Source organism: Anopheles coluzzii, chromosome 3 (assembly GCF_943734685.1).
Source record: "Anopheles coluzzii chromosome 3, AcolN3, whole genome shotgun sequence".
Classification (NCBI taxonomy): domain Eukaryota; kingdom Metazoa; phylum Arthropoda; class Insecta; order Diptera; family Culicidae; genus Anopheles; species Anopheles coluzzii.
In genome coordinates, this window is record NC_064671.1 from 6,016,694 (window position 1) to 6,042,525 (window position 25,832).

General features: G+C 47.4%; 3 protein-coding genes across 4 annotated transcripts; 2 read left to right on the top strand and 1 right to left on the bottom strand.

Annotated features, from left to right (window-relative positions):
* Positions 1 to 274: 274 nt before the first annotated feature.
* On the bottom strand, positions 275 to 6,463 carry LOC120958827 (UDP-N-acetylglucosamine--dolichyl-phosphate N-acetylglucosaminephosphotransferase). The gene is made up of 4 exons (XM_040381860.2): positions 6,115 to 6,463; positions 5,916 to 6,036; positions 5,394 to 5,842; positions 275 to 942 (listed from the first exon to the last, which is right to left on the bottom strand). Exons 1-4 carry the CDS (start codon positions 6,306 to 6,308, stop codon positions 447 to 449), a joined length of 1,260 nt encoding a protein of 419 aa, XP_040237794.2. The 5' UTR covers positions 6,309 to 6,463; the 3' UTR covers positions 275 to 446.
* On the top strand, positions 954 to 5,378 carry LOC120958826 (uncharacterized). Of its 2 annotated transcripts, XM_049610136.1 has the most exons (3): positions 954 to 1,113; positions 1,350 to 2,389; positions 2,909 to 5,378. In XM_049610136.1, exons 2-3 carry the CDS (start codon positions 1,929 to 1,931, stop codon positions 4,206 to 4,208), a joined length of 1,761 nt encoding a protein of 586 aa, XP_049466093.1. In that variant the 5' UTR covers positions 954 to 1,113; positions 1,350 to 1,928; the 3' UTR covers positions 4,209 to 5,378. The 2 variants fall into 2 exon arrangements, with proteins under 2 accessions (XP_049466093.1, XP_049466094.1); XM_049610137.1 differs by lacking the exon at positions 954 to 1,113 and having other exon boundaries at positions 1,333 to 2,389.
* Positions 6,464 to 6,808: 345 nt separating the features above from the next.
* Positions 6,809 to 25,537, top strand: LOC120958828 (clavesin-2-like). Its single transcript, XM_040381862.2, has 3 exons — positions 6,809 to 7,460; positions 20,272 to 21,242; positions 21,335 to 25,537. Exons 2-3 carry the CDS (start codon positions 20,643 to 20,645, stop codon positions 21,872 to 21,874), a joined length of 1,140 nt encoding a protein of 379 aa, XP_040237796.1. The 5' UTR covers positions 6,809 to 7,460; positions 20,272 to 20,642; the 3' UTR covers positions 21,875 to 25,537.
* Positions 25,538 to 25,832: the final 295 nt, after the last annotated feature.

A 25,832-nucleotide genomic window follows, 5' to 3' on the forward strand; every position in this document is an offset into this window, starting at 1 on the left:
ACACACACAAACAAGAAACAAACCAGTGAAACGTTAAATGCAAACAAATGAAAGTCCTTGTAATCCTGTGTTTTAGAAGTAGCAAAAACAAAACAAAAAACATGTAAAACATAAAAAAGGGTAACAGAAAACTGTAAAGAGAGAAGAGAGAAGAAGCAGCAAGAAGGAAAGGAAAAACATACACACAATAAACCTATATACCTTGTATGAGAACGGGAAAGAACGGTGGAGGATGTCGTCGCCTTGCCTGGGAAAGAAATGAACTCGCAGACTATTTGCTTCATGTAAGAAAAATGCACCTATTCTTTATTTTCAAAACTTTTCATATAACATATTTCCACTTTCGAGTTTTTTGCCCCCTGTTAAGCTAAGCTTTTATTTACCCCCCTTTTCTTACTACTTTTAAGAAACTTTGGTGTTCTTCCAGTCCAGCCAGTAGTCGCTCTTCAGTTCGTATCGTAAAAGTAGTGCGCCAGTGGGTAGCGTATCGTAAAGGCAAACGCAACGCAAAGCAGCTGAAACACGACCAGCAACCGATTTAGACGATCCTCTCTGATCGGCCCCGTCAGCAGGATGCAGAAGTTGATGATGGTGAAGTTGTTGCACGTGACCGTCTTACCATCGGCGTCCAGCTCGCACCGTATCAGGCGTAGATGGCGGAACACCTGGTAGCAGAGCCGGCCGAGCGGGTTCAGCTCGTCGACGCGGAACTGTGTTCGGCTGATGTGTAGCAGGTCCGTTGCCGGATCGTGCTTCGGCATACGATGGCGGGGACAGGGAATGAACCGGAACAGCTGCGGCACGGAGTAGAGGAAGTTGAGCACTTGTGGGATGAAGAACAGCAGTACGGTTTTGCTGAAGTGACCGAGGATGCCGACGACCGCGAACGTCATGCCGGACAGGTAGTTGAACGTATCGCCCACAAACACCTGGGAAGGATATCTGGAAGGTGTTGAGAAGGGGAGGAAAACAAGAAAAAAAACGGACAATTTGAAATCGTGCACGTCAACGAATCCTTGCACCAATACAGGCGCATCGGCCACACAACGGTGACAGCTGACTGGCTGAAAAGGATAGCAAGCCGTGCTGCCAGTCGGGAGTCACTACAAAAAGGTAAATTGATTTTTTTCTTTATACGTTTTTAAATAATTAATTAAAACAACTCCAATTACAATAAAACTAATTTGAATCAAACGGAACAAATTAATAATAACAATTGAAGTGAAATTCCACTACCGCATCTGGCAACACTTCTGTCAAATTTCTAACACCCCTGCTTTCTCTCGCCACAACCACCACCCCTTGCGTTGCCAAATGCCCACTATGACTCACTTTTTGTTGCATTTCAGCAATGCAAAAACGGGTTGGGTTCGGTGCTGCTAGCTCGAAGGAACCATTCGCTCGGACCGTTTCATTCACAAAACCTCCTGAGCAGTCCGGTGGCAATGTACGCAGCGCAATGTACGATGGGGCAACGCGTGTGTGCATGTGCAGTGTGTCTTGCAAGTGTGCAGTAGCAGCAGCAGCGGTAGCAGTAGCATGAGTGCAAAGAGCGACCAGGTTGAAGCGGTGTGAAAAATGTGACTAGGCAACAGTGTGTGTACACCAGCCCAGTAGCGAGCTCCTCTCCCGTAGTGCGTGGACGACGAATGCAAGGACGAATTCAAGTGCACGCCCATACATACACAGCCAGCCAGAGTGGGCGAGGTGAATCGATGTGAAAATTTGGACAAAAAAAAACACACTTTTCTTCCCGCAAAGTTACAGCTGACATTTCTACGCATTGTTCAATCCCACCCCCCACGGCGGGTGGAACATCCGGATCGCCCACACACCCACTGCATCCTCCCCCTTCCGTGCGTCGTGCGGGAGAGAGCGCGAGAGAGGGTGGTGCGGGTTTGGTCGGGACCCGGAACCAGAACACTCGAATGTCTCCCGGTGCCAAACGGAAGCTCCCTGACGTACGGCTGTTCTTATGGGGTCTGTTTCTGCTGCAAATCTCGCTCATCTGTCTGTTTCTGCTGTTCGGTTCGCTGCTCGTGTCGACCACAATCGATACGGCCGAGGATGGCGGCGGCGCTACCGGTGGCAACCGACCACCGCAAACAGCTGAGCAGCAGCAGCAGCAGGAGCAGCAGGATGTGCAACGGATCGGTACGTCGTTTGCCGTCTGGTCCCCGTTTGGCGTTCGGTTCATCCCAAATCGAACGGTGGGACTGGCGACGGACGATCCACACCGCAACGAGGTCGTCGGGCACGGCGTAGAAAGCGACGTAGACGGACGTCAGCTGTTGCGGGACCAGAAGCAGCAACGTCCGAGACATCCGAAGTATCGTCCGTGGCTGCAGCGCGACGTACCGAAGGCGGAACGAGCGGAGAAATATTTTAGGTGCGTATCGTGCATTCTACTTCTTCCCCAGTTCCCCATGCTAATTCCTTAATTTGTGCCCATTTATTCAATTTTCCACAACCGGCACGGGAGTGTCTCGAGTGCAAAATCTCGGACGCACGGTGCAAATTGAATTGTTGACGTGCTGTTTTGGTCTCCACATCCCTCTCTCTCTCTCCCCGGGGAGACGACAATTTGGCTCGTCAAGCCTTAAAATCAATTCACAAATTGGTTCATTCAGGGAAGTTATGCTCGTTGCATACGTCACGCTTCTCATACCCTACCCCCCATTTGCTCAATCCCTCATAATGAGAGCAGAGAATGGTTTTGTGGCATGCATAAGGGTGAATGGCCAGACACTAATTGGCTTAGAGTGCACACAGCTGGAGAAAGTCCAGCAAGGTGACCCACTGCCACAAAATGGGGACAGAGTTCCTGGTTGTGAAATCAATCGCTTCCGCATATTTCCTTCCCATTTTAATGTTCTCAACGCCTACTTTTCCTTCTTTTTTTCTCCAGAACCATTTCCTACACCGACTGGCAGGGAAACCGCAAACGACGGTTGTGCTTCATCAAGGGTACGCAGGGCGGGGCACTGGTTGGCGCTGCTGGGGCAACTGGCAAGCGCACCGGCAACAATGAGACTGAACCGATAGATACAGGAATGCGAAGGACACTGCCGGAAGGAGCAGCAAATGAGCTTAACAACAACAACAACAACAACCATGACAGCCCACCGGCAAACGACGACGGCGACAGCGTAGTAACCGTTGGAGATGATGGCGTTGGGCGGTGTCGCTGCAACCCACAGTGGCACGGAGCCGACTGTGGCCAGCCGGAGGTGATATGGCGTGCGTTTATCACGTCGAAGATTCCACCCCGCGATCAGACGGCCACACCGAGGCCGGTCGCACGCAATCTGTACTACATCGTGCCGAGCACGTTCATCAGCGCGGAGGTGCTGGAGATACAGCTGATGGAGCTGGCCGATCAGGTCGCCCTGTTTGTGCTGTGTGATCGGCCCGGCACGGGTGCACCGGGAACGGCACCGTATGCCGCTTCCATCGCGCACCACGTCGACGGGACGGACTTTCTGCGCACGCTGCGCGACCGACTGCTGATCGTGTCGGATGCGGCGTGCAGCGGGCGGAACATGTTCCGCAAGCTGCTCAAGTACACCGCCAAGGGTGCGGTCCGGGCGGACGATCTCGTGCTGATCGGCGGGACCGATGAGATACTGAACCGGAAGGCGGTCGCGTACCTCCGCTGGTACGACAACTGGCCCCAGCCGGTACGGTTTCGCCTCAAGCACAATGTGTACGGCTTTTTCTGGCAGCATCCGGGCAACAGTACGGTGATAGGGAGTGGCGCCGTGCAGGTCAGCACGCTGCGCGAGGTGTACGGGTCCGATCCGGATCGGGTGCTGGCGATCGAGAAGCCGGTGATGCTGATCGGCGATCTGAACCACTTCGGCGGTTGGTACTGTCGGCGCTGCTACCAGCCCGGCTCGATCGTGCAGTACTACGAGTACCGGGCGGCGCAGCAGGGAACAGCGGGCGGGGCGATGGACGCAACGCCCGTCGTCCTGCCCGATCCGAAGCGCACGAAGGTGCTGAACGACGAGTACGTGCAGCAGCTGATTGCGGCGGGCAAGGATCTGGAGGATGGCGAGCGGCCGCTCGAACGGTTGAGCCGCCGGACGGACAAGTACTACCAGCCGGAGTACGTGCGGGACAACAGCTGGCGGTTTGATAACATTGTGCTGAATCTGTTTGCCCGCTGGGACGATAATCTCGCGGACGATGATTACTTTAGCTAGGTTTTGCGCGTTGGTTGGCGTTCCAGTCCACTATACGATACCCTGTTGTGGTACGCAAAACCACCCAACCACCCAGATCTCTTACCCCACCTCTCTAAAGCGGGTGCGGGTCCAGGGATCGTACCTGACGGGGGCCGTGGGATCCGTGGGGTTTCACGCACACGGCCGAACAAAACCCACAAATTCTTCCATCCCACAGCAACCGAAACACGCTAAGAGACATGCACATCTCAAGGCCAACTGAACGCATCGCAACGCAATCATAATCATAGCAACGCATCATCATCATCATACGCAAACAAAGCAGTGAAAAACTCCAAAAAACACTCGTAACTAGTCAAAATATTGTTCGCACCGCTTCAGAAACCAAACTCATCACATCGTAGTGATTAGCAAATATTTAAATGAAAAAAGTCATAAAATCATAGGTCGATCAAAGGGCTCGGGGACACAGACGGACACGCCCGTATACGACGAGACTCCGAAAACCGAATGGCCATAATGCACCGATCGAAGAGAGGAAAAAAAAACGTACTGATGAGAGTCCACTGAGGTCATACCTAATCGCTGATATTATCAATATTTATATACACTCTAGCAGGGAATGAGGAGCGAGGAGTTAGGCGAAGAAAAAACGAATAGGACAACAAGCTGAGCAAATGCAGGAGGGGGACTGTTTACCAAAAACAGAGCAGAACCCCCCTTTTAGCTAGACACCAATTATGCAATAACGTTTTGATACCGTGACTACACACACATGAATACCGCATTTATGATCAAGCATCGATCTGGAATGATGAAATGACTGCGGGGAAAAGGGAAGACATCTTGTGAGTGTCTGCAAAGGAAGGATGGAAGGACGAGAGGACGATGTGACGAAAGAAATGTGATCGATGAGGGTGGAAGAGAAAGTTCTTAGAAAAGGGGAGCGATTTTCAGAGCAAAATTCGCTCATATCTTAAATGCAAGAAAATCTACTAATGAAAAAGTCTTCTAACAAGAAAAGGCATGTGTACTGAATGATATAGACATAGAGACTGGTAACAAAGAAGCATGCGAGTAAGTGGTGGGCGGACGACGCGCAAGTGATGATGTAATACGATTGCTAGTTATTTGTTTTGTAATTTAGGTAAAATTTGCTAAAATAAATTAACTTCAAATAACGTACAAGTACGTGACTCTTACCTATTGTATCGCCAAAGCGCCAGCGTAGCACCGATGTAGGGCAGCATAATGTACAGCGAAAACTCGTGCGCCTCGCTGTGGTTACCGTGCAGGATCTCCAGCACATTGAACAGCACGATCGAGCCGGCAATGATCAACGATTGGCACACCTCGAGCCCATTAATGCCGGCCAGGATGTTGATGGCGTTCGTGCAAAACACTGCCAGCATGCCCATAAACACGTAGTACAGTGCACCGATGTCGAGCGAGTGGCCCAGCAGCGGCCGCACCATCTTGGGCAGTATGACGGTGGTCGAGTTGAAGTTGGTGTAGTACACCATCAACAGCGGCAGTGAGGCAACCGTCGGAAGGTACAGCTTATCGCGCCACCGCAAATTCAGCACATCGTCCGCAAACCCGAGCAGGATCATGCAGCAGATCGAGAGCATGGCTGCGATGAACTCTACGAACTGGAAACCAAAACTTTAAAAAGGAAGTCCCCTATTCCCGCTGTGGACCCGCTTTCCCATGAAACACACTCACCTTATCGTGCGGAAAGTCGCCCTGGATGGTGGCGGAAAAGTTTCGCAAGAAAGGCACGGGTATGAAGAGGAACAGCGACACCAGAAAGATGCATCCCGTGACCACACCGAACGCTTCGGGACTGCAAAGGCAAAGGGAAAATGTCATTCAAAAGGGGGTCCGTTTTCCCACGTTTCCTCCCTGAATGCTTCGAACTCACATCTTGGGCTTGGAGGTTTTGTTCATGTCGATCCCGTACAGATTTGCATTGATAAACATCGGCTTCATCTTCGGAATGAGGCTGCGACCGGCATAGTACGCCCCACACGATATGGCCACATTTACCAGCAATGGCACCGGAAGGGACACCGTGTGCCCTAGCACATCGAACTCAAACCGGTGAAACAATGGCATTTTACTGCCCGAACTCAAGACAAACTGAGGAAGTAATTAACGGTGGAAGATTTTCCTAATGGCTGGTACTTTTCTAACTTAATTACGGCGGGGCTACGTTAACTCATATCACTGGTTTGTTATTGTTCGCCGTCTCAAAACAAACAGTGCAATTGTACAGTTTTGACGCGGCGCAGAAACGTCAAATTTGATCCGCTGTCAAGCTGAGGCGGTGGTCTGTACAGCGAAGGGTTATTTTTGAATCGAATTTTTGTCAGCATTGAGGTGAAATAAAATTAATTACGATTGATTCGTGTCGATTGAGCAAGAAAGTATAAAAGAAGCAGGATTCAAGAACTATGTGGCAGTTCTAATCAGATCAAAAATATAAACACTAGAAGAAAAATGAACTTTTGGGACACGGGACACACTTGAGGGTTAAAATTTGAACTTTTGACTTTTACCCAGATGCTCAACCCGAACGTCCATAGTGCAGCCACGAGGGGAAGTTTCGTGCGCGAGCAATCGTTCCACCCCTTCGCTCGTCAGTTCAAGAGAAAAATTCAAACCGAGCAGTCGCAACCGGAACCACGAGCCTCGCGCTGTAGCGTAAAAACCGTTTGCCTATACGCCGTATGCCTGCTGTTGCGTATACGCTGTGCCGGGTACTACACACCTCGCGTAACCTCTGTGTTGTTGACGTACGTACACTTCGATCACAGAGCGGTACCCCGGTACGATCCGGCCGATTAGTGGTTTGTGTAACATTCGGTGGAGGGGTTTTCCCTCTTGTCCAATAAATCTATTGCGGTGGATGCGCTTCCCCCCTCTCCTTGATGTGCCCGATATTGAGTGTATTGTTGTGAAACGTGTGCATCGGCAAAACATATGTGAGGTGTGAGCGTGTGTATGCTGTTCTGTGTGGATGAAAATAGTAGTCAAAGAAACGGAAGATAGTGGAAATTTTGTAAACAGTGCACCACGGCCAAAAGGGAATGTGATAGTCTGTGTTGATCTACACAAAATAAGCATAATTCATTCGATTGCTAAAACACGTTCCAATATGCTTGCGTGTTCCGTGTTTACTACGCGAGCTTTGAATAAATAACGTACGTGTCTACGCGATACAGCACCAAACACCATCGCTTGCGGCTTGCTTCATTCCGGCTGAAGGTTTGTGTTTAAAAAAGGGCTTATGTACACAAAATTATAAAAAAAATCGTTCGGAAAGCTTCACGGTCAATTCCGATTCGCCCCGCTCTAGTGTGTTTGACAATATTCTATACACTCTCTCACACAAACACACACACACACATACGCGCACGGTAACCGTAGCAAGCCATGAGAACACGAGCCCGTTCTAGTAGTCCGTACACGTGAGTCTCACTATAGTGATTGGTGTAGTAGTCGTGTTGGCGCGCAAAAAAAAACCCCATACAGTGCCGTGCACACCCCGCTTCCCTTCCACCCATCAAGGGAGTCATCAAGGTGCAGTGAAACACTATCATTGCGGTGTTAGAATCGCAAACCGGCTACGCAATACCACCTGTTCCGTGGCACGTTGCGCCTGGCTACTGCTTGCTTCTCCCCTTGCGCAGCCGAACACGCCGTGGAGAACACACGCATTGCATAAACGACCGGTGCGCGGGTACGCAAAAGAAAAAAAAGGTAATTAGATGGCTGACTAACTGTACAACATGGCTAGTAGAGTTTGTCGCGCTTTCACCTTTCCTCACTGTCGTTGAAAGTTTAATTTAGTTTTTATCTGGAAAATTGCCCACCAGGGAATTTCAAAATAAATAAATAAAGGGAACAAGAAAAAAAAACTTACGTGCCTGGTATAAGAGACACTTTTAGCTTGTGTGTGTGTGTGTGGTGGTAAAAAGAAATAACTACAAACCCACTGAAACGACCGTATGTGACATTCGTGAGTCAATCTTCGCGGTTGAACGCAGCTCCGTGCCCGTGGGTTTGTTTTTCTTCCCCCGCTGGTCGGCTGATTCATTGTGCTGTAGGGCAGTTATGCATCCACAAATGCTTTGTATTACTTAGTACAGGCTTGGCCATGTTCGAAAAGAATATAAATACGTTCTTTTTTCTATCAAACTCACCACTGTGCGAGAGCTCAAATTATCGATCAGCTTCAATTATTGTCCCTCCCGAGGGAAGGGGACTCTCTTATTGTTGTTATTGTTATTGTCCCTCCATTTAATGCTCACCCATATCACGATCCAATTCGTCTCTTTGATGGTGTGCTAATGGGCCTAATATCTGTGACAAAAATGTTACCATTAGGGCCTAATATGAATTGAAACCCAATGAAGAAAAATGGTTGCTTTTATTTAGATAGCACACAAGCGTAGCACAAGCAAACTCTAGCCAGTCTCTATCTAATACTGACATCTAAATCCCGGTCAAAGAACCGTATCCACTGTGAAACAAGGCCCCGCACAACAAAAAAGATCAAATCAAAAACAGCATCATTTATCTTCTCGAACAAGCTTTCGAATTTCGCTTCCCAAGCAATGAAATGGGGGGGAACGCCTGGGAATGCACACACGACCTCGACCTTCTCGGTTTAAGAAGAACGGTCACCCCCCCAACCAAGAGAACAAAACAGACACATAAACACACCAATACACGCGCAAGGTACACCTTTCAGGTACGATCTCTCAAACACGCTCGCGATCGGTTTTCTGTGTGTGCAGCCGACGCGACGCGCCAAAAGGGAAGCTGCGGAACCATTTTGACGCGATCGCGTCTGCCGCGCACCGTGTGTGTCTGTCTATGTGTGTGCGTGTGTTTGACAATAATAAGCTTTTTATGCTGAGCTTTGAGGGGGGTTGAACGAAGGGGCAGGATGAAGGGACCGGCACATTGTATCCGGATTGTTCCACGCAATCACACCAACACATGGGCACGCGAAGAACTTGTTTTTGAGTCGGCGGCCGTTGGAGTTTCTAATTGGGCAGGGGAGCACACGGATACATTGCGCCTGGCCAGGAGAGGAAAATTTGAAGGAAAGAATACAGCGGGATCCAGAACGGAAATGAAGCAATGCTTGAGGCGAATTTTTCGTCGCTGGCAAGTTTGGGCAGGAATCGCCGAACCGACAGCCGTGATTGTCATGTTCCTTCCTTCCAAAACCCCTCGAAAAAAATAGAAAAAAACCTCCCGGAGGCCGTTTCTGCTTCATGCTGCATTCTTTACCCCCTTTTCCTTCAACTATGCTTTCCATTTCACATTCGTGCGCAAAAAAAATCGTTGGTGGCCAACGGCTCTTTCTTCCCGGGCCATGCGGGACCATGCGGGACATGATGGAACAGGTTTGTCCGTGTCCGTGTTGTTGCGATAAGCCATCTTGAGGAGCAGCAGCCGCCATCGAACGAAAACTTATCCTCCCGTGTCTCTCTCTCGCGTGCGCGCGCGCGTGTGTGCATGATAATTTATTTGCCAAAAAACACACGAAGCCGATCAATGTTCCTTTTGGGACGGTTGTTATCTTAAAACAAAAACCAAAAAAAACGACCAAAACCGTAAACCAACCCCCCTTGTTAATGAGATGGAGTTAATGGAGTTAGGAGCGGTGTCTTGGGAAAGATTCTTCTCGAAGCGGCTCAAAACCACTCAACCACTGGCCGCGGATGATTGTGAAATAATCTATTCCCATCTGAGCCGAGGTTTAAACTGTTGAAATGAATAACAAAACCTACCCGCTGAAACCGTTCCAACCGTAAAACTACCCGCTGAAACCGTTCCAAACTGGCAACCGCCACAATAAATCGATCGGAAGCTGTTGCCCCGGTGGGGTGGGAGATTGTTGGCGCCCACATGGCAGCCCACAAGAAGAATTCATGAGGGGAGAGCACTTGAACCGAGCACAGGACATACTTTGCACAAAAAAAAAACACACACACACAGAGCTTGAAGTGGGCGCCTTTTTGGGGTTGTCGTAAATGCAACATCTCTAGTGGCATGTTAACGCCCACTTCCGAGTTCCGCCGTTTTTGTCGCCGAATGATCCGAGACACTGACACGCCAATGTTAATGGGTGCGTGTACATAAATCGTTTCCACTGAAAATCTCCCTCTTTTCCCTTCAAATGGGAGGTAAAAAAAAGGGGGAGCAAAAGAAATGACACGAAAAAGGGACTTTCTACTGACTTGAGGGCTTGAGCAGGAGTTGAACTGATTCCTGCTGTAAGCACACAATTTACATCAAACACACACGGCGCAGTTATGCCATGGCATAAGATTGTTGTCCTCCTTTTTTTCACTACAGTCTTGCGCGTGCACCCTAACCCGGTTACTCGGGCGGTGGAATTAGAGCATCAGGATGCAAAACAGGGAACGGCCCCGGCACTACTAAAGCACGGAGCAAACGCACGCGAAGGAGCACACCGAGAGACCGGGACCTGTGGGATGGTGAGAGAAATCTGCATATCATTTGTATCTGAGAAGGGCATTGGAGCACTTAAAAAAAGAAGAATAAGTAGGGAATAGCCTTTAATTAGGTCCATGTTGGGGCGGCGCACGTTCGTCGAATGAAAGGTGTCGCACTTAGCCGGTTGTGTGCCAGTAAAGAGCATAAGGGGCAACTCCACTTCCGGCGTTTTTGTAAAGTAATGAGATTAATTAAAGCAGGGATGTCTGACTTCCTTGGAAATTGAACCATGAACGTGATGCCCTTCAGACACTCGGATGAGCATCTTTAAGGGCACCGCGCAAGCAACCCCCCCAAAAAGCAACATAATTAAATCACCGATTAAGTCAAGCTATTCTGCATACCCCTTTCCATTGTCGACTGTCAGACGTTTGTAATACAAAACCCACTGCTTCAGAGACCTTGACAGACGCCCCAAAAATTCCCACCCCAAAAACACTGTCCCCACTGTCAGCAGCAGGTCCGTTGGTTTTGTGTGTTTATTTTGCCATTTTTCCCCCATACTACTGTCGTTGTTTTCGCTGTGTGAATGACAAATGTGCCAGCAGCAACAATGCAGTTTTGGTGTTCCCGTTCCCATTTCCGTTTTCGACCTCAAAGTTGGCTTTTATGGCGCAATTTGGCAAAAGGTGAACTTTTACCTTTAACGTTGACATTTTGGGGATTGGAGGCTATCTGGAGGCTACCACTACAACTGACCCATGGTTGAATGGTTCCATGATTTCATCACATGAGTGAGCTTTTTGGCCGTTGGGTGGCTTCTGCTGCTGTCTATCGTGTTGTCGATTCTTAATACACCGGCACGCTCTACTGAGCATGCCACGATGACGTCATGGTACCCTCTGATAAACCTCGATCGCCCCCAGGTCGATCTGTTGCTTGTGAAAAATGGAAATGAGCAGAACATTCAAAAATTCCTATCTAATCGAGCATCTTGGCAAACTAATTGTTCTCTGGTGCTGCTGCTGCTCCGTGCGAGGTGCGAGAGAACAAGGTCTATAAATAAACCACAAACCGACACAAACACACACCTCATCATGTGCTCATCTCCCATGTAATGCAAATCAAATGCCCGCACTCCCGAAGCCAAAGAACTTCAATTGCGGGCAACGGTTCGGGCAACCTAGTAAAAGGCTCCATTTGATACTCGTGTGAGAACCAGAACCAAATGCCCCACACCCACACAGCCCCACCACATCTTTGGTAGTGGGAGAGGGGGGGGGGGGGGGGGGGGTAGTGATCATGCTGACTTGCGTCTTTAAAGCATTGTGTGAGGATCCACGAGTGAGATAGATCGACGAATTGAATCGATCTTACCACGGAGAACTGATAAATCTCGCAGCGCTCGCGATCAATCGATCTCCCAACGCCTTCGTTTGCGCTTGCGGTAGAATCTCACGATCGATCGGCTTGGTTTGGGTGTAATTACTTGCCAGCTTTTCCAAAGAGTTGCTTGCCCTCCGGTAATGTAATGCTCGTTATCGTGTTACCAAAGTATCCCCCCTCCGATGGATGATCAATTAAGCTACGCCATAACATTACTTACACACTCTGCGGGCGTAGGCACAGTACTCGCTGGCTAAGTGCAGCAGCAAATGTTTGCCTTCTTTTCTGCATGGTTTCAAATGAGCTACCCACCCAAGGTGGAGGAATTCAGTGCCGGAGCACTCTTCTCATCCGAATAACGACCTTGAACGACTTGATCGTGTGGCGTTGGAGCAAGAAGTTGCATTCGATCGTAGGTTGTTCTCGGTAAGCTTTATAACAATCTCCACTCCGGCGCTCATTAACTTGCCATTCCGGATGACATCTCTCAACAGCAACGACCACCATGCGAAGTAGTTGTAAGGTTTCCACGCATAAACCACCCCCAAACACGACAAAGTTAACAGCAGCAGCTTCTAGTTGCTGTCTAGGTGCTGTCGCTCCCTCGCCACAAAGAACGCTCTCCGTCTCTCCGGGGTTGGTGTCACCTTGAGGAGGAAGACGGGGTACGGGTACGGGGCGTACGATGATCGCGATCTTTGCACCTTTGGGTTGTGCGATGCGAGCAACCGTTCTTGGTTCTAGCCTTGTCATGCCTGCGCCCGTTGAAGCTCTTTTGTCCGACAGCTTCCACGCTAACCTTCCAATGGCAGACAACTAGCAGGGCCTTGAGACCCGGGAGGGGTGTCTGTCTGTCTGTAGGTGAGTTTGTGTGTGTTTGTTTGTTAGTGCCATTTTCTCGTGAGATCTAATTGACCTCAACCAGTACGGTGCGTTAAAATGAATCATCATCATCACCATCACCGTCATCACCGTTCTCATGCCGTTCTGGGTGTAATGGCTAACCTTGGACCTCGTGCTACTACTGCCTCTGCTACTTCTCAGATCTATCTAACTTGCTCGAACCGGGGTTGCGAACTTTAATTGGCGCTCGAAGTGGAGTTAGAAACAATACTGAATTGTGTGCTCTTGCGAAAAGCTCTTGCAGCAATAAAATAACTCGCGCAGATCTGTTCCGCGTAAAAGGACCCGAGTGGCATTTATTTCTATGATCTAAAACCTTTTATGGACAGAAATAACAGCGGCCAGATTAGTGCTAGATCTCCCAGTGCCAGTTATTGCTTCACCGGTAATGTGAGAAAATTGAAGTATATACGCCTGTTGTTACTTACGTTGTTACTTCTATCTATGGCCTGTAACTGGTTACATGTGAGCGTAGCGTCCAGTGTTGCCTCGAGGCACTAGTTGAGAGTGGTCTTTCGATGTTAAGGCTCTACCCTTACCCGACTACCTATAGAGAGTGTGTGAGTGAGAGAAAGGAAGCATCCTACGCAATGCTTGGATCGTATGCCTGGAGTCCTATTAATGCGCCGACTTCTGCTGCCAAATACATACCATTCCGACCACGCACCGGCCCGTGTAGGCTGTGTGGCCCTTTACGCTTCCAAATTCCAGACAGACGCTGTTGTACGATTTACGGTGCTGCGACGACACATACTTAATGCCCGTCGCCCGCGTATCGAAATCGCCGTCACTGCTTTGCATACTGATGGTGTATCAGTATCGGAAACGGTTCGCCGCTTTCGTTTCGTAAGCAAAACATGGCACTACGAGAACCTAGAATCAAGCTTTTTTTACGATCTTGATTAGAATCGGGTTGGTGCAGGTGTGCGCAACGATGCGAGCGCTGGGGGGAGGCTAGGATTACACGCTGCGACACTTGCGTTCGATGCGATCTGCACTACAATCTTCACGCACTGTCTGTTACAGCCGTTACAGTAGATCGGTTGCTAGAATGCGCAGCGAACCGGTTTGGGGACCTGTTTTTGTCAAGAGGCGGCGGGGTGAGTGATAATTGATTGGTGAACGGAAGGGACGCAGCAGCAGCCGCAGCCGGTCGCTTCAAGGACGACATTTTTGCACTCGCGTCAGAACGGTGTTATAATGACGGGGGAAAAGTCGTTTTCATTCAATTCAACGACGAATGTAATACAAGTACACCGTGAGATGAGAGAACAAAAAAGAACAGTTATGAATGCAAGGTAACGATCATGTTAAAGCAATTCTGTTTATATTATTGCATACATTAAGGCGTTATTACAAAATTCGCCTAAAAGTATGCAATTTGCTTGACAACATTCAATTTATAGTCATGCAAATGTGACTATTATGATGAAAAAATGCCTTTAAAATGCAAAATAAACTATTTAAAAGGAAGTAAACTCCCTTACACAAACATTACTACAACTTGGAAACTTCCACCCGATATCGCTTATCGCTTCGGGTATATCGATTCTACGGAACAGCTTTGCACCAAAGTTGGGTGCAACTATTTAAGCTACTACCACCGCGTACTAGCAGCAACACCTGTCGATAACGATTTCGAAAGAACACAGGCACGATAACAAAACGGGCAAGGGCTATTTTCAAGCTCTCGAATCTTATCAGTCTCGTGTTTAGATACAACAGTTTTGTTCCCTCGAGCTGCAAGCAGGAAACGAAGAGAAAGTGAGTCTTCGGTCACGGAATCGGAAACAGATTTGTTAATGCAATTGATTGATGGACACAGTAGTGGGCATGAGTCGTGCCTCGAAGAGGGGGGGACATTAGATCGATCGAGGCACTCATTTCGTATAAAGTTTTATTACGAAACCGCCCATTCCCGGATGAATCACAAGAAAAAGGTTGTCCATTCCTTCGGTGTGCCCCTTTACTCATCCGAGTACCGGAGCACCACCACTAGCCCACTTCCCCCGTATTCGAATAGATAAATAAACATTAAGCTCCCCTTCCTTCGCCGACACGAACACGAAGCGAAAAGAGCGGTCGGTGCAAACTTGCATAACGTGCTTGCAAATAGATGCACTTCCGCTACAAGAAAAAAAAAAACGGGGTGATTTTCTGCCACCAAGCAAGCAAGCAACACACAAAGCTCGTGCCCATATTGCTTGTTTCATTGTTTGGTGTGGAGATAATTTGTAAGGCCTTTTTTACACACTTTCTTTCTCTCTCTTTGTTTGGGGTCTTGGAAATGGCTTCCCCAGCTGAACACGCTTCAGCTAAGCACGTAAGACAATCTTCATCGTGTGATCGTGAGCTGGGCCAACATTAGGGCAACACGGTACTACACGGATTAATCGCACTGCTTTGTCCCACCGTCTGTGGCGCGTTAATAAGGCTCGCAGACCCTGGAATAGGGGCTGATGAAATGGGGAAGTGTTGGGACACTAATCTTGTGCATCGAACTACTGGTACTGGTGTCAGTGGGGTTTTTTTTTGGTATTTAATTTGGGTTATTCGGTCAGCAGCAGTAGCAGTAGCAACAGGAAAATGGGGCTTAACTCCCACCGTTTGCACCGTGTCGAAGTGCAGTGGGAAATTAGGCGTTGGATTATAAAATGTTGGACAAAGTCAACCAACCTCTGTGTGATGGACACATTTTGACGACACAGCATAATAGTGAAATGACCCCATTTACCTTTTAAAAAAATGGAGAAAAGTGAAATTGGAAGCAAATTATGGACAACTGCCACCACCCCATATTCGATGTCTATTTGCGCTGGGCCAAGCCTCCTCCGAGGCGCTGCGATTTGTCATTCCCGGGCCTCGGCCTCAGCATTGGAAATGTGGTATGTTGGTGGCCACTGGCCAACATCGGCTCGATCGATAGTTACGATTTGTTTTCAAAACAAATTCAAAACAAATAAGCAAATGTGACGTTCGCTGGCATCGTTTCAAAACGTTCTAGAAGCCAAATACACGATCATCAATGATCATCGTACCCAAGTCGAAATGACGACAATAACGACAATTGTGTGCACACAACACTGACAATTATGGCCACCAAAACGACAACGGAGAAGGCCTGCATCATGCGCTTTGTGACTGCCATATTGGACTGGACAGGGGAACCAGTAGACTTCCCATTTTTAGACTATCCCTGTCTACTTCCGATCCAATGTACTTGTTCGTTGGGCCCGTGACTGTGATTCATCCAACTCTCGTATTCAAAGTAAAAGCGGTTGGATGTTTGCTAACACACAGAAGAAGCTCGAAGGGAAAATGAGACACACGAGACAGAGAGAGAGAGAAGCTGCCAGAGATAGATGACTCATCCTTCCGCGGAGGGTATTGCACCTACATTAATATGCGTTCTGGTTCTCATTATAAAACAATTCACATGCAAATCATAGACTTTCGTGTTGGTTTGCTGTATCGAGTTTCCAAAAATAAAGGGCAAACGGATAATTCTTCTACTCCAATGGGTGTATTGGATGAACTTGAAGGGATTGGTTTCATCTCTATTTATACTAAAACTGAGCAAAAATGTGTGAAACTAAGTCGTGACAGACTCACACCAGTGTCACACTGGCCAGTCACCATATAGCAGTGCCGATGATCTCATTTTAGCTCTTCCGCAGGCCGAACGGGGCCGTACAATGAGTGCATTCAGACGGGAAGAGCCCCCCAAAACAAGGTGTGTAAAGTGGTAGGTGATTTCGGTTTATTTTCGCTTCTCCTACGCACACCACAAGCTAGATGCTGATTTACGGATGCTTTTACTGGAACGGGCTGTTGGGGAGGAGGGGGGCGTGGCGGTGTTTTTATGAGCCTTTGAACAGCTGTAAGCCATATGAATGGGGCGATTTGTGCCGCAGGGAGCCGGCTATGGCGTTGAAATGTGTGTTTGATTGGCTAAAGGTGGATTTAAGTGGCATCAAAAATGTGTTTTAAATTAGAAAATATTTTTAAATTTACCTTGAATTTTTGGAATTATATTTTAAACAATTTTGTATACCATAGACCAGCTGTGTCAAACTCAATTCATAAGAGGGCCGCAAGTACAGATTTTCAGTGATTCGTGGGCCGCAAAATTGAGAATAAAAAATATACCTCAATATTCATATAAATTACTGTTTAAAATCATTATTGTTAAACAAATTGACTTTTTGTACTCCTCGCTTCAAATCTGGAATAGTTTCTTATTTACAAATTTGCTATGTTTTTTTATTGTGCACTTTTTTATTTAAAAAAAAATGTTTAATGTACTTTTAAAGTCATATGCGTTGTTTTCATCCTTATTATTAAAATAGGAAATTTCTCATTACTAGCGTTCTAACACGGCACTTCTGTTAGAAAATATCACTCAACCACACTTTTTCACTGAGGTAGGGGAAGTCTACCAGCCTGTTGCGAATCTTTTTCAAGCCATCCGAGCTATCCACCGCTGGATGAATAACAAAAATATTTGCATGCAATTTTTTCATAGATCAAGAGGAAAATTGTAAAAAAAACGTGTTTAAACATTATTTTTCGCTAATTTCCAAGTTCGAAGGGGTGGTATATGGTGGTATGGTGGCATTTCTTATTACAAGAACCCATATTATAGTTATACGTATAGCATATACGTATAGTTTTGTTAAATTACGATAATTTTATCTGACGAAGATTCGTGGTGTGTGATCCCATAAAGATTGGCAAATCTTGTTTTGCACTTGAAGGGAGATGATTCGCGAATTGAGGTATGGACTGTGTGAGCTAATCTATTAATAAGCTATGTATCGCACGACTTCGGCATTTCAATTATTTTAATTCTTCATCTAAATACTTTAGGCTTAAGCGTAATCATATCATTTTGGTGTAGATTTTTGGGGAGGTTCAAAAGTACATTAATTCGTCTTGCAAAATGTGGGGTACACAAAATTTCAACTTGGCAACAATCATTTTTATTAAAATTGATGGTGGCATGATTATGACAAAAAAAAAACAGAAGTGGCTCCAATCGAACATCAATGATGTAACATTATAAGGTTGGAGCCGTGCAAATCGGAGAAATTCGGAGCCGAATGAATCCTTTACTCGGCACTCGGGGGCATTGAGATGATCAAATTCGGTGGGACCGACCGAATCCATTTCTCACTGTAGATTAGCCGCTCCGTGCGACAACCGATGACTCCAACGGTTCCGAATGGCTTTAAACGGTTCTATAGGCTTCGGACGGCACCGAACGGAACTGTTGGTTTGATTTGGCCGGATTCTAAGTTGCTATAGCTAAGATCGAAAATGGTTTTGAGCCATGGATGCGATTCTGACAATCCATCATTAGTTGTTGCGAAGTTTCCAAGTGTGTGTATCAAGTTATTTTCATTACTTTTTCGTTGGTAGAAGGTAGTCGCAAATCTATTTTTCCATATAGAATGTGCAATCGAGTGTGCACAATACTATGCTAATATTCAGAATTTAATCGAAACATAATACCGACTGAGTTTGCATTCAATTCAATGTTTCTTAAGGGTCTCGATTGTTCTGTACGATTGTGTAGAATAAGTTTATGAGATGTTATGGATACATTCATGTTAGTTTCGAAAAATATACCAACAAAAGGATTGTTCTTCTCTGGAAAATTTAATACACTTTGACAAATAGTAATAACAGATTAATGGTTTGCAGTGCTTTTAGCAATTCTCAAAATACTCTCGCGGGCCGCATTCAGAATCGACGCGGGCCGCATGCGGCCCGCGGGCCGCCAGTTTGACATACCTGCCATAGACCATTAAATTCGCCTCCCGGTGCAATTGCACCTTGAATTTCTGCCTCAAATGTGCCACTTTAAATTAAACGTTCCCCTTTTGCTATCGATCAAACTTTGTCTGCCAGCTCCCCAGGGTGCCTTTTGTCAAAACGGACATCCTTTTGCTCCTTCGTTCTTGTCCTTCCTTATCACTTCGAACCATGCCGTGCTATGCTTCTTGGTGCACGAAATTAAAAGTCAACTCCCGTTTCGCATCGTTAAAGTTCTCTCCCCCCAAAATAAAACTCTTATCACCAGCTTCACCTTCGCTCGCTGCCAACAATCGAAATCGCAATTCAATTTAAACTTTTGCGCGCTCAACCTTCGGGCGCGCACCAAGGATTTGGATGCAAATCGATGCGCTTTCCTGCAAAACGCAATTTACATTCATTACCAGCTCGCCTACTACGTTTAGCTTTCGCTCTCTCGCTCTCTCTCTCTTCCCCCCGAGGGCTTTCTGGAATGGTGTGGAATTGATTTTTGTACCGGCATTGCTGTTTATGTATATGGAACTTCCAACCGGTAAATGATTGCGGCTTGGGGGGATTTGTTGAGCCGTGTGTGGGACGTGATTCTCTGCATTTGCTCATTAAAAAGCTTTAATACAGACTTTTTTATGGAGCACGTTTGAAATGGTTTGTTAGAAAATTCAATTTCAATTTCAAGCTGTTCTGTTACTAATAGCAAATGGTTCAGTTACACACGGACACACACACGGAGCCATAACAAGGTAAAAAACCCTATCTACCGGTGGCTGCTCCGGTTGCTTTGCCCGCATCTGGTACAGTGGCGCACGCTGCACTGGCCTGCATTATGTCATGTGCAGCGTGCAGTTGCGAATGCAATTCTCCGCGTGGCCCCCTTTTGGTACCCCAGTTCGGTATGCGCGACACTTAGCGGATGGAAAATCTAACCTCCTTGGATGCAAATTATGCTGCAAATGGTATTGTTTTTTCTTATATCTGCTGTTCCCCTTTCAGGCCGTCATTGTTAATGGGTATATTGATGAAGAAACACTACTCAACAGCTGCTACGCTTGTGTGTGTGGAGTAGGGGCGAAGCGAAAGTGGTACGAAATTACATTTCAAGAATTTGCCCTGTAATTGTACCACACAGCAGGCCTTGAAGTGACGCAGTGCACTACAGAGACAAAGAGGCAGTACAGGCTCACCATTCCCCTTATTACAGCATCATTCGCCATTCATATCCCGCCTGATGACTCAATTACAAAGTGATTTGTTTTGTTTTGGTTTCGAAAGGAATTGAAAGTCATTAATATTTTCATAAATAATATTTAACATGCTAACGAAGTTCGGAAGTTGCTATCTTTCCCTATCAATCGCTCTACTTTATCGCACAAAAATCCGCTTAACGCGATAATAAAACAAAGATAACGATCCTAACTTGGCGCCAACACGCACAGGCGCTTTGGCTTCATTTTTTGTTAAATTAATTTTCTCTTCTTTTCTTCCATTTCTTCCCTAGGAGCTCCACCGGTAAGCGGCGACTCACGATGGATTTGCACAGACATTAGTGTGGATTATATTTTGGCCGATTTCGCTCCGGGGGCTGGTTTTGAAACGGCAGAACGCAAACAACACAGCAGTAGGAGAGTGCTACAATGAGATAAACAAACCACTGGCCGCAGCACTGGTCGCGGGGTGTGTGTTAATCTGGTTCTGAATCACTCCTCCCTTCCCAGTTTTGGGAATAGTAAAAAAAACAAGATCCCCTAAAAAAACGGGGAGCGGTCAAACGGACTTCAAGCCAGCTTAGAGGCTTCCGTTAAGTCCGGAGCAAAGTTCGTTGTTTGTATTTTCGTTTCGCAAACTTCCCCTAACACACACGCACACAAAATGTCTGACATTTGCGATTTTGAGTGGTCAAACAATCGGTACCGGCACAATCTCACCATCTCGGAGCTAAAGCTCGGCTTCAACCGGAACGAACCGACCGACCGAAGCCGCGCACTGATCGCCCTCAAAGAGCTGATCGGAGCGAGCCGCGATTACGCACTCAAGGACAAATCCTGCTTCCAGGACGACGAGTTCCTGTTCCGCTTCCTGTACGCGCGCAAATTCAACGTGAACGAAGCGTTCCAGCTCATCATCAACTATCACGCCTACCGGCAGCGCAACGCCGCCATCCTGCAGCGGCTCTCGGTGCTGGACGAAACGATACAGATCGCGCTGCGGGACGGGTTCCCGGGCGTGCTGCCGAACCGGGACCGGCGGGGCCGCAAGGTGCTGGTGTTCTTTACCGCCAACTGGGACTACGCGTCCTACTCCCTAGTCACCGTGTACCGGGCGATGCTGCTCACGGTCGAGAAGCTGCTCGAGGACAAGCAGAACCAGGCGAACGGGTTCATCGCGATCGTCGACTGGACCAACTTTACCTTCCGCCAGTCGTCCAACCTCAACCCGAAGGTGTTGAAGCTGATGATCGAGGGCCTGCAGGTTAGTTAGTGATTTGGACGCTTTTTTGCGGGTTTAACAGCGCCCTCTAACGGGAAAAAACAATCCCCTTTCCAAACCTCTTCCCTCCCTAGGACTGCTTCCCGGTACGGTTCAAGGCGATCCACTTCATCGGCCAACCGTGGTACGTCGAGGCCGCCCTAGCCGTCATCCGGCCCTTCCTGAAGGAGAAGACGCGTGACCGGATAAAGCTGCACGGTAGCAACCTGTCCACGCTGCACGACTGCGTCGCCCGGGACATCCTGCCGACGGAGCTGGGGGGCGAGGGACCAACGTTTAATCCACTCAACTGGTACCACGAGCTGCTCGAATCGAGCCAAACCGTCACCAAGCCGGCCCCCTCGTACTGTCTCAGCCAGACGCAGATCTACACCAAAACACCCGCCCAGTTTGTGCCGGTCGTTGGCAAGGGCAAGGGTGCGGATCTATCGCCCGCCCCGTCCCGCTCACCGTCGCCACCGTCCTCGCTTTCGGCCTCGAATGGGGCCGAGTTCCTGAAGGCTGCCACCAAGGCGGCCGCCGTCAAGATCGGTGTGCTGACGGCGAAAGCGAACGATCCGGCCACCAACACGCTGCTGGGCGTGACGGCCGGTGCCGGCGGTTGTGAGTTGTGACACCGCATCGAGAGGATGATGATGCTGAGCTCGAGCCAACAGCAGCAGCAGCAGCAACAGCCCACTAAAGACTGGATCGTTACGGTGGCCAACGGTGGTCCGCACTGCACTATGATGATCTCATACCGGGTACAGAAGCGTTCGTGGTGGTGAAGGAACTGGTGAGAAATAGTCTGGCAGGTGTCTAGGAAACGGAGGGGCCTTATACTTATAGAACTGATGAGGTTTTTAAGGCATGGAAGCAGTGTGTTCATCCAAGCAAGCTGATCTTTACTCATTGTGGCATGGAGGCTTCTCCTCCAAAGTTGTTTTGAAAAGTTGTTTAGAATTCCGACAGATGGCGCTCCGCTGTTAAGTGTCAAGACATACTTCTCTTTCTCTCTTTCGCTCTTTTCCTCTATCGCTCTCTTTCCTTCAAAACAAAATGGGCATGATCGTGGAGTATTGAAGACATTTCAAGGCGACTCTTCTGATGTGTGATATTAAACGAATGTGATTTAATTGACTGGAATTTCATACTCCAATCCAAAATGAGTGTATATATCAGGTGGGCTTATGGTGTTCTTCTGCACCAATACATCGACACACAATTTGACAGTTTGTTCCATAACAAAATCTAGTATGCCTGGAAGTTTAAACGGTATCTCGCAGAAATGGTATGTGGTTTTACGAAGAAAGAAGCCAAAAAAACTTACGTGACGGCCAGGTCTTGGATTAAAACGATGATCTGAAGATTACTGGATTCCAACAAAACATTTCCTTCGCCAAATCTGATATATAGGAAACAATTATTTAATCCGTTCAGCCAGCAATTTAGGAGCAGTGTCCCAACCGAACCAAATCTAACTGTCAAACCTGGTATTCTTTCTATTTTTGTTTTAAGACGTCAAATTGCACTGAATACGTTTGCTCACCTGATATATCAACTCACTTTGGCTCCAATCGTTCATGTATCTACGCCTACTTGTTGACATCTACATGGCCTAATATGTTCGGGTTTTTGCATATTAAAATAGGACCCAAACAGAAAGGCTCATTCTTGCACGTAACTCCAACACCAACCTGAAGACGTGAACGGCGCTTTAAATTGTCAACATTAGCTAAACCCTTGATATTGTCTCACTTCCCGCAAGCCTATTGTCATCTGGTGGATGCGTCCAGTTGTCCAGTGCGTGAGTCATCAACCACCACCAACACTACCAAACGGTACGACCTTCTGCGCTTCACCTGTCGTGCCGTTTCGCAGGTTCGCTCAAGAAGGTGTCTACGTCTTATGCTGCACAACCCGAAGCCCGCGATGGTCAAGGTTAGTCCCCATTGCCACTGGGCTGGGCAGAAATCTCTGTCCCGCTTTTCGAAGTCACCACCGGCAAAACCCGGTTGGCCTTCTAGGGTAAGCCAGTGTCCGTACCCCCTTATTTAGATGGCGTGTCTTTAGTACGCCATGTCCAGCCGAGGGAGGACAATTTCCGCTTTGGTGTGTGTGTGTGTGTGTTATTTTGTTTCTCCTCCCTTTCTCGGGCGCACAGTATTGCGGTCAGTAATGTGATACATGTGCAGACCGTACTGGTCGGTCGCGTAGTGTGCGTTTGCGCCGTTTTGTTTAGGGGAGAAAGGCTTCGGCGCTCGGGCTGGGGACATTGCAGCTACAGTGCACAGGGGACGCTGGGAGTTGGCCATGCGTGACTTACTTACGTGTTCGGAAAGGGGCACAAATTGAACCGTGGGGGGGGGGGGGGGAAGTGTAATGAGGCCGAACAGTGAAATGGAGTCTTTAATTAAGGCAAGCGAAAGGGGAAGAGGAAATTGTGCCTGCCTTTAACGGTCGGTAGCAGTCACTCTCCCTTACTTCCTTGAGTAAAAGACAAATTTCTAGAATTTGAACACACACAAACACTCTCTTTCGGGGTGTTATTAATATGTTTCATCCAACTCTCAGCCCAGAACGGTACACGTGAAGCCACACCATATGGCCTTGTAAAACCAACAGTTCCCAACAGCACTGCGCGAGCCGGCCAAGGTGCTTCATTAAACTGCACCAAACGCTGGTGACGTTGACGGTGGGGTGGCATGCATATTTTAATGCTCACCACCCCATTTTACCACCAACCAACCCACGTGCCCAATCGCGGTCATTTTGCGTGCATTCGTTCGATACAGGTTCTGCGCGCCCGCGTTCTTGGCGGCTTGCGTATATGATGGCGCCATACGCAATGGCACCACGGTCGGGTCGGGTTGCGGGCAAACGGTTTTTTTTTCCTGCTGAATAATGAAACAGGGGGAGAGAGGGAAGCAAAACATAAACGAGTAAAGGTGAAGTTTTGTAGGTGAACTCCTTTGCTCCCTGCTTACGACGCAGGGAACGCCGCAACGATATAAAAAAAGGGACGCATTTAACGTTGCTGACTCCTGTGAGAAGATAAAAAGGTACGCCTTCCTCCTTGAACAGAATGCACTTAATTGCAGTTACCGCACGGCATAATTATCGTCCGATTTCGCTCCCCTTTCGTCCATCTTTCGATGGGGTTGGGACACTTTTATACGCCTTTTAACGGCGCGTCGAAGGCGATCGAAGCAGTTGCAAGAGACTAAGTGATGATAAGCTAAACTACCCCTGGCCAGACCAATTACTGCTACATTGTAGAGCGTTGGATGCTGGAAGGCGTGGTGAAAATGGCGAAAAAGGATGCACCATTTTATGGGTAAAGTGTTTCACAGTTTTTCCCCTTAAAATTCTAATTTAGCTTAAAATATGAGTAACAACTTCTTGAAGTAATTTCCCTTTGCCGCCGAGGATATAACACGCATTATATGAACAGCTTACACACTGCGCTCCATTCAGCCGTCCTACATTTATCCACCAAGACCCCCTTGTGGTTTAAATGCACTCGATTTTCACCCGACCAACGGTGTCAACCAGGTTTGCAACCGAACAGGTTAGTCGCCGTCCATTGAACTGCTCGAGATCATCGCCCACGGGCAACAGACACAAACAGACAGACTCGAATTAAGAGACTCGCTTGACCCGCAAATCGGCGGAGGTTGTTTGAACGCACAAGGACACACCGAGAGCTTATAATTAATATGCAAAATGAAAAATATGCTTTCCCTTTTTTTTGTTGGTGATCATCGAACGTGATGCAACAGAAAAAGGGGAGAAAAATAGCATAAAATTAAAAATAAACAAAAAAGAAGGAAAACATGGTGGCCTTATCAGTGAAGGGCAATAAAGAGATAGAGAGCTTATGCTCTTAGAAGATTAAACACAACAAAACTCTAACGCATTCGTAAGTGAAGTGAAAGATTTCGAATAAATTAGGGTAAGAAAAAGGCACTAGATAGGCGTAGCTAGGCGTGTAATTGCATTGTTTGTAATGATATTCATTCAAGTCCGTCCGTTGAAGTGCACAGCTTTATGCTTTCTGTCCTCTCTTCTTACGGTCATCGAATTATAAGCGACTTAGCTTTATACTAAGCACACAAACACACACCATTTCTTCATCTTCATCCACATCTTGCATTACACGTTCACAACTTTATCCCATATTATTCCTCTTCTGTCCTTTTTGGTGTAAAGTCCTAGATGGAGGATGTACGTTACGGTTTGTTCCATAGTGTAAGTCCTTCTTAGCAAGTAAGGAGTAGCATTTTGGAAATGGTGGAAAATAAGAGCCGAAAAAAACGCTTCAATTTAGAGAGCATTACTGCATCGATCGTTTGTCGAAAAGTGCATTTGTAAAGTAGGGAAAGAAAAGAAAAGAAGAAAAAAAAGGTTAAAATATAATTACTGCGAAAGCTTTCCCCCTGTTTTGTTTTGCAGTGAGCGGAATATCATATTCACATTACAACGCGTTTGCTTTTCATTGCATTTATTTGTGCGCCGAAAGTCCGAAAGTCTTTCCAGCAAACACGACAGAGTAACACAACGACGTGAGTAAGTGGGCAGATGATTCATCGA

Bases quoted from the DNA above. Each gene is read 5' to 3' on its own strand.
- LOC120958828 (XM_040381862.2), top strand. From the start codon at position 20,643: ATGTCTGACATTTGCGATTTTGAGTGGTCAAACAATCGGTACCGGCAC. The intron at 21,243-21,334 runs GTTAGTTAGTGA...TTCCCTCCCTAG, and splicing joins TGATGATCGAGGGCCTGCAG to GACTGCTTCCCGGTACGGTT.
- LOC120958826 (XM_049610136.1), top strand. From the start codon at position 1,929: ATGTCTCCCGGTGCCAAACGGAAGCTCCCTGACGTACGGCTGTTCTTA. The intron at 2,390-2,908 runs GTGCGTATCGTG...TTTTTTCTCCAG, and splicing joins CGAGCGGAGAAATATTTTAG to AACCATTTCCTACACCGACT.
- LOC120958827 (XM_040381860.2), bottom strand. From the start codon at position 6,308: ATGCCATTGTTTCACCGGTTTGAGTTCGATGTGCTAGGGCACACGGTG. The intron at 5,843-5,915 runs GTGAGTGTGTTT...TTTGGTTTCCAG, and splicing joins GCGACTTTCCGCACGATAAG to TTCGTAGAGTTCATCGCAGC. The intron at 943-5,393 runs GTAAGAGTCACG...AACACCTTCCAG, and splicing joins GCGCTTTGGCGATACAATAG to ATATCCTTCCCAGGTGTTTG.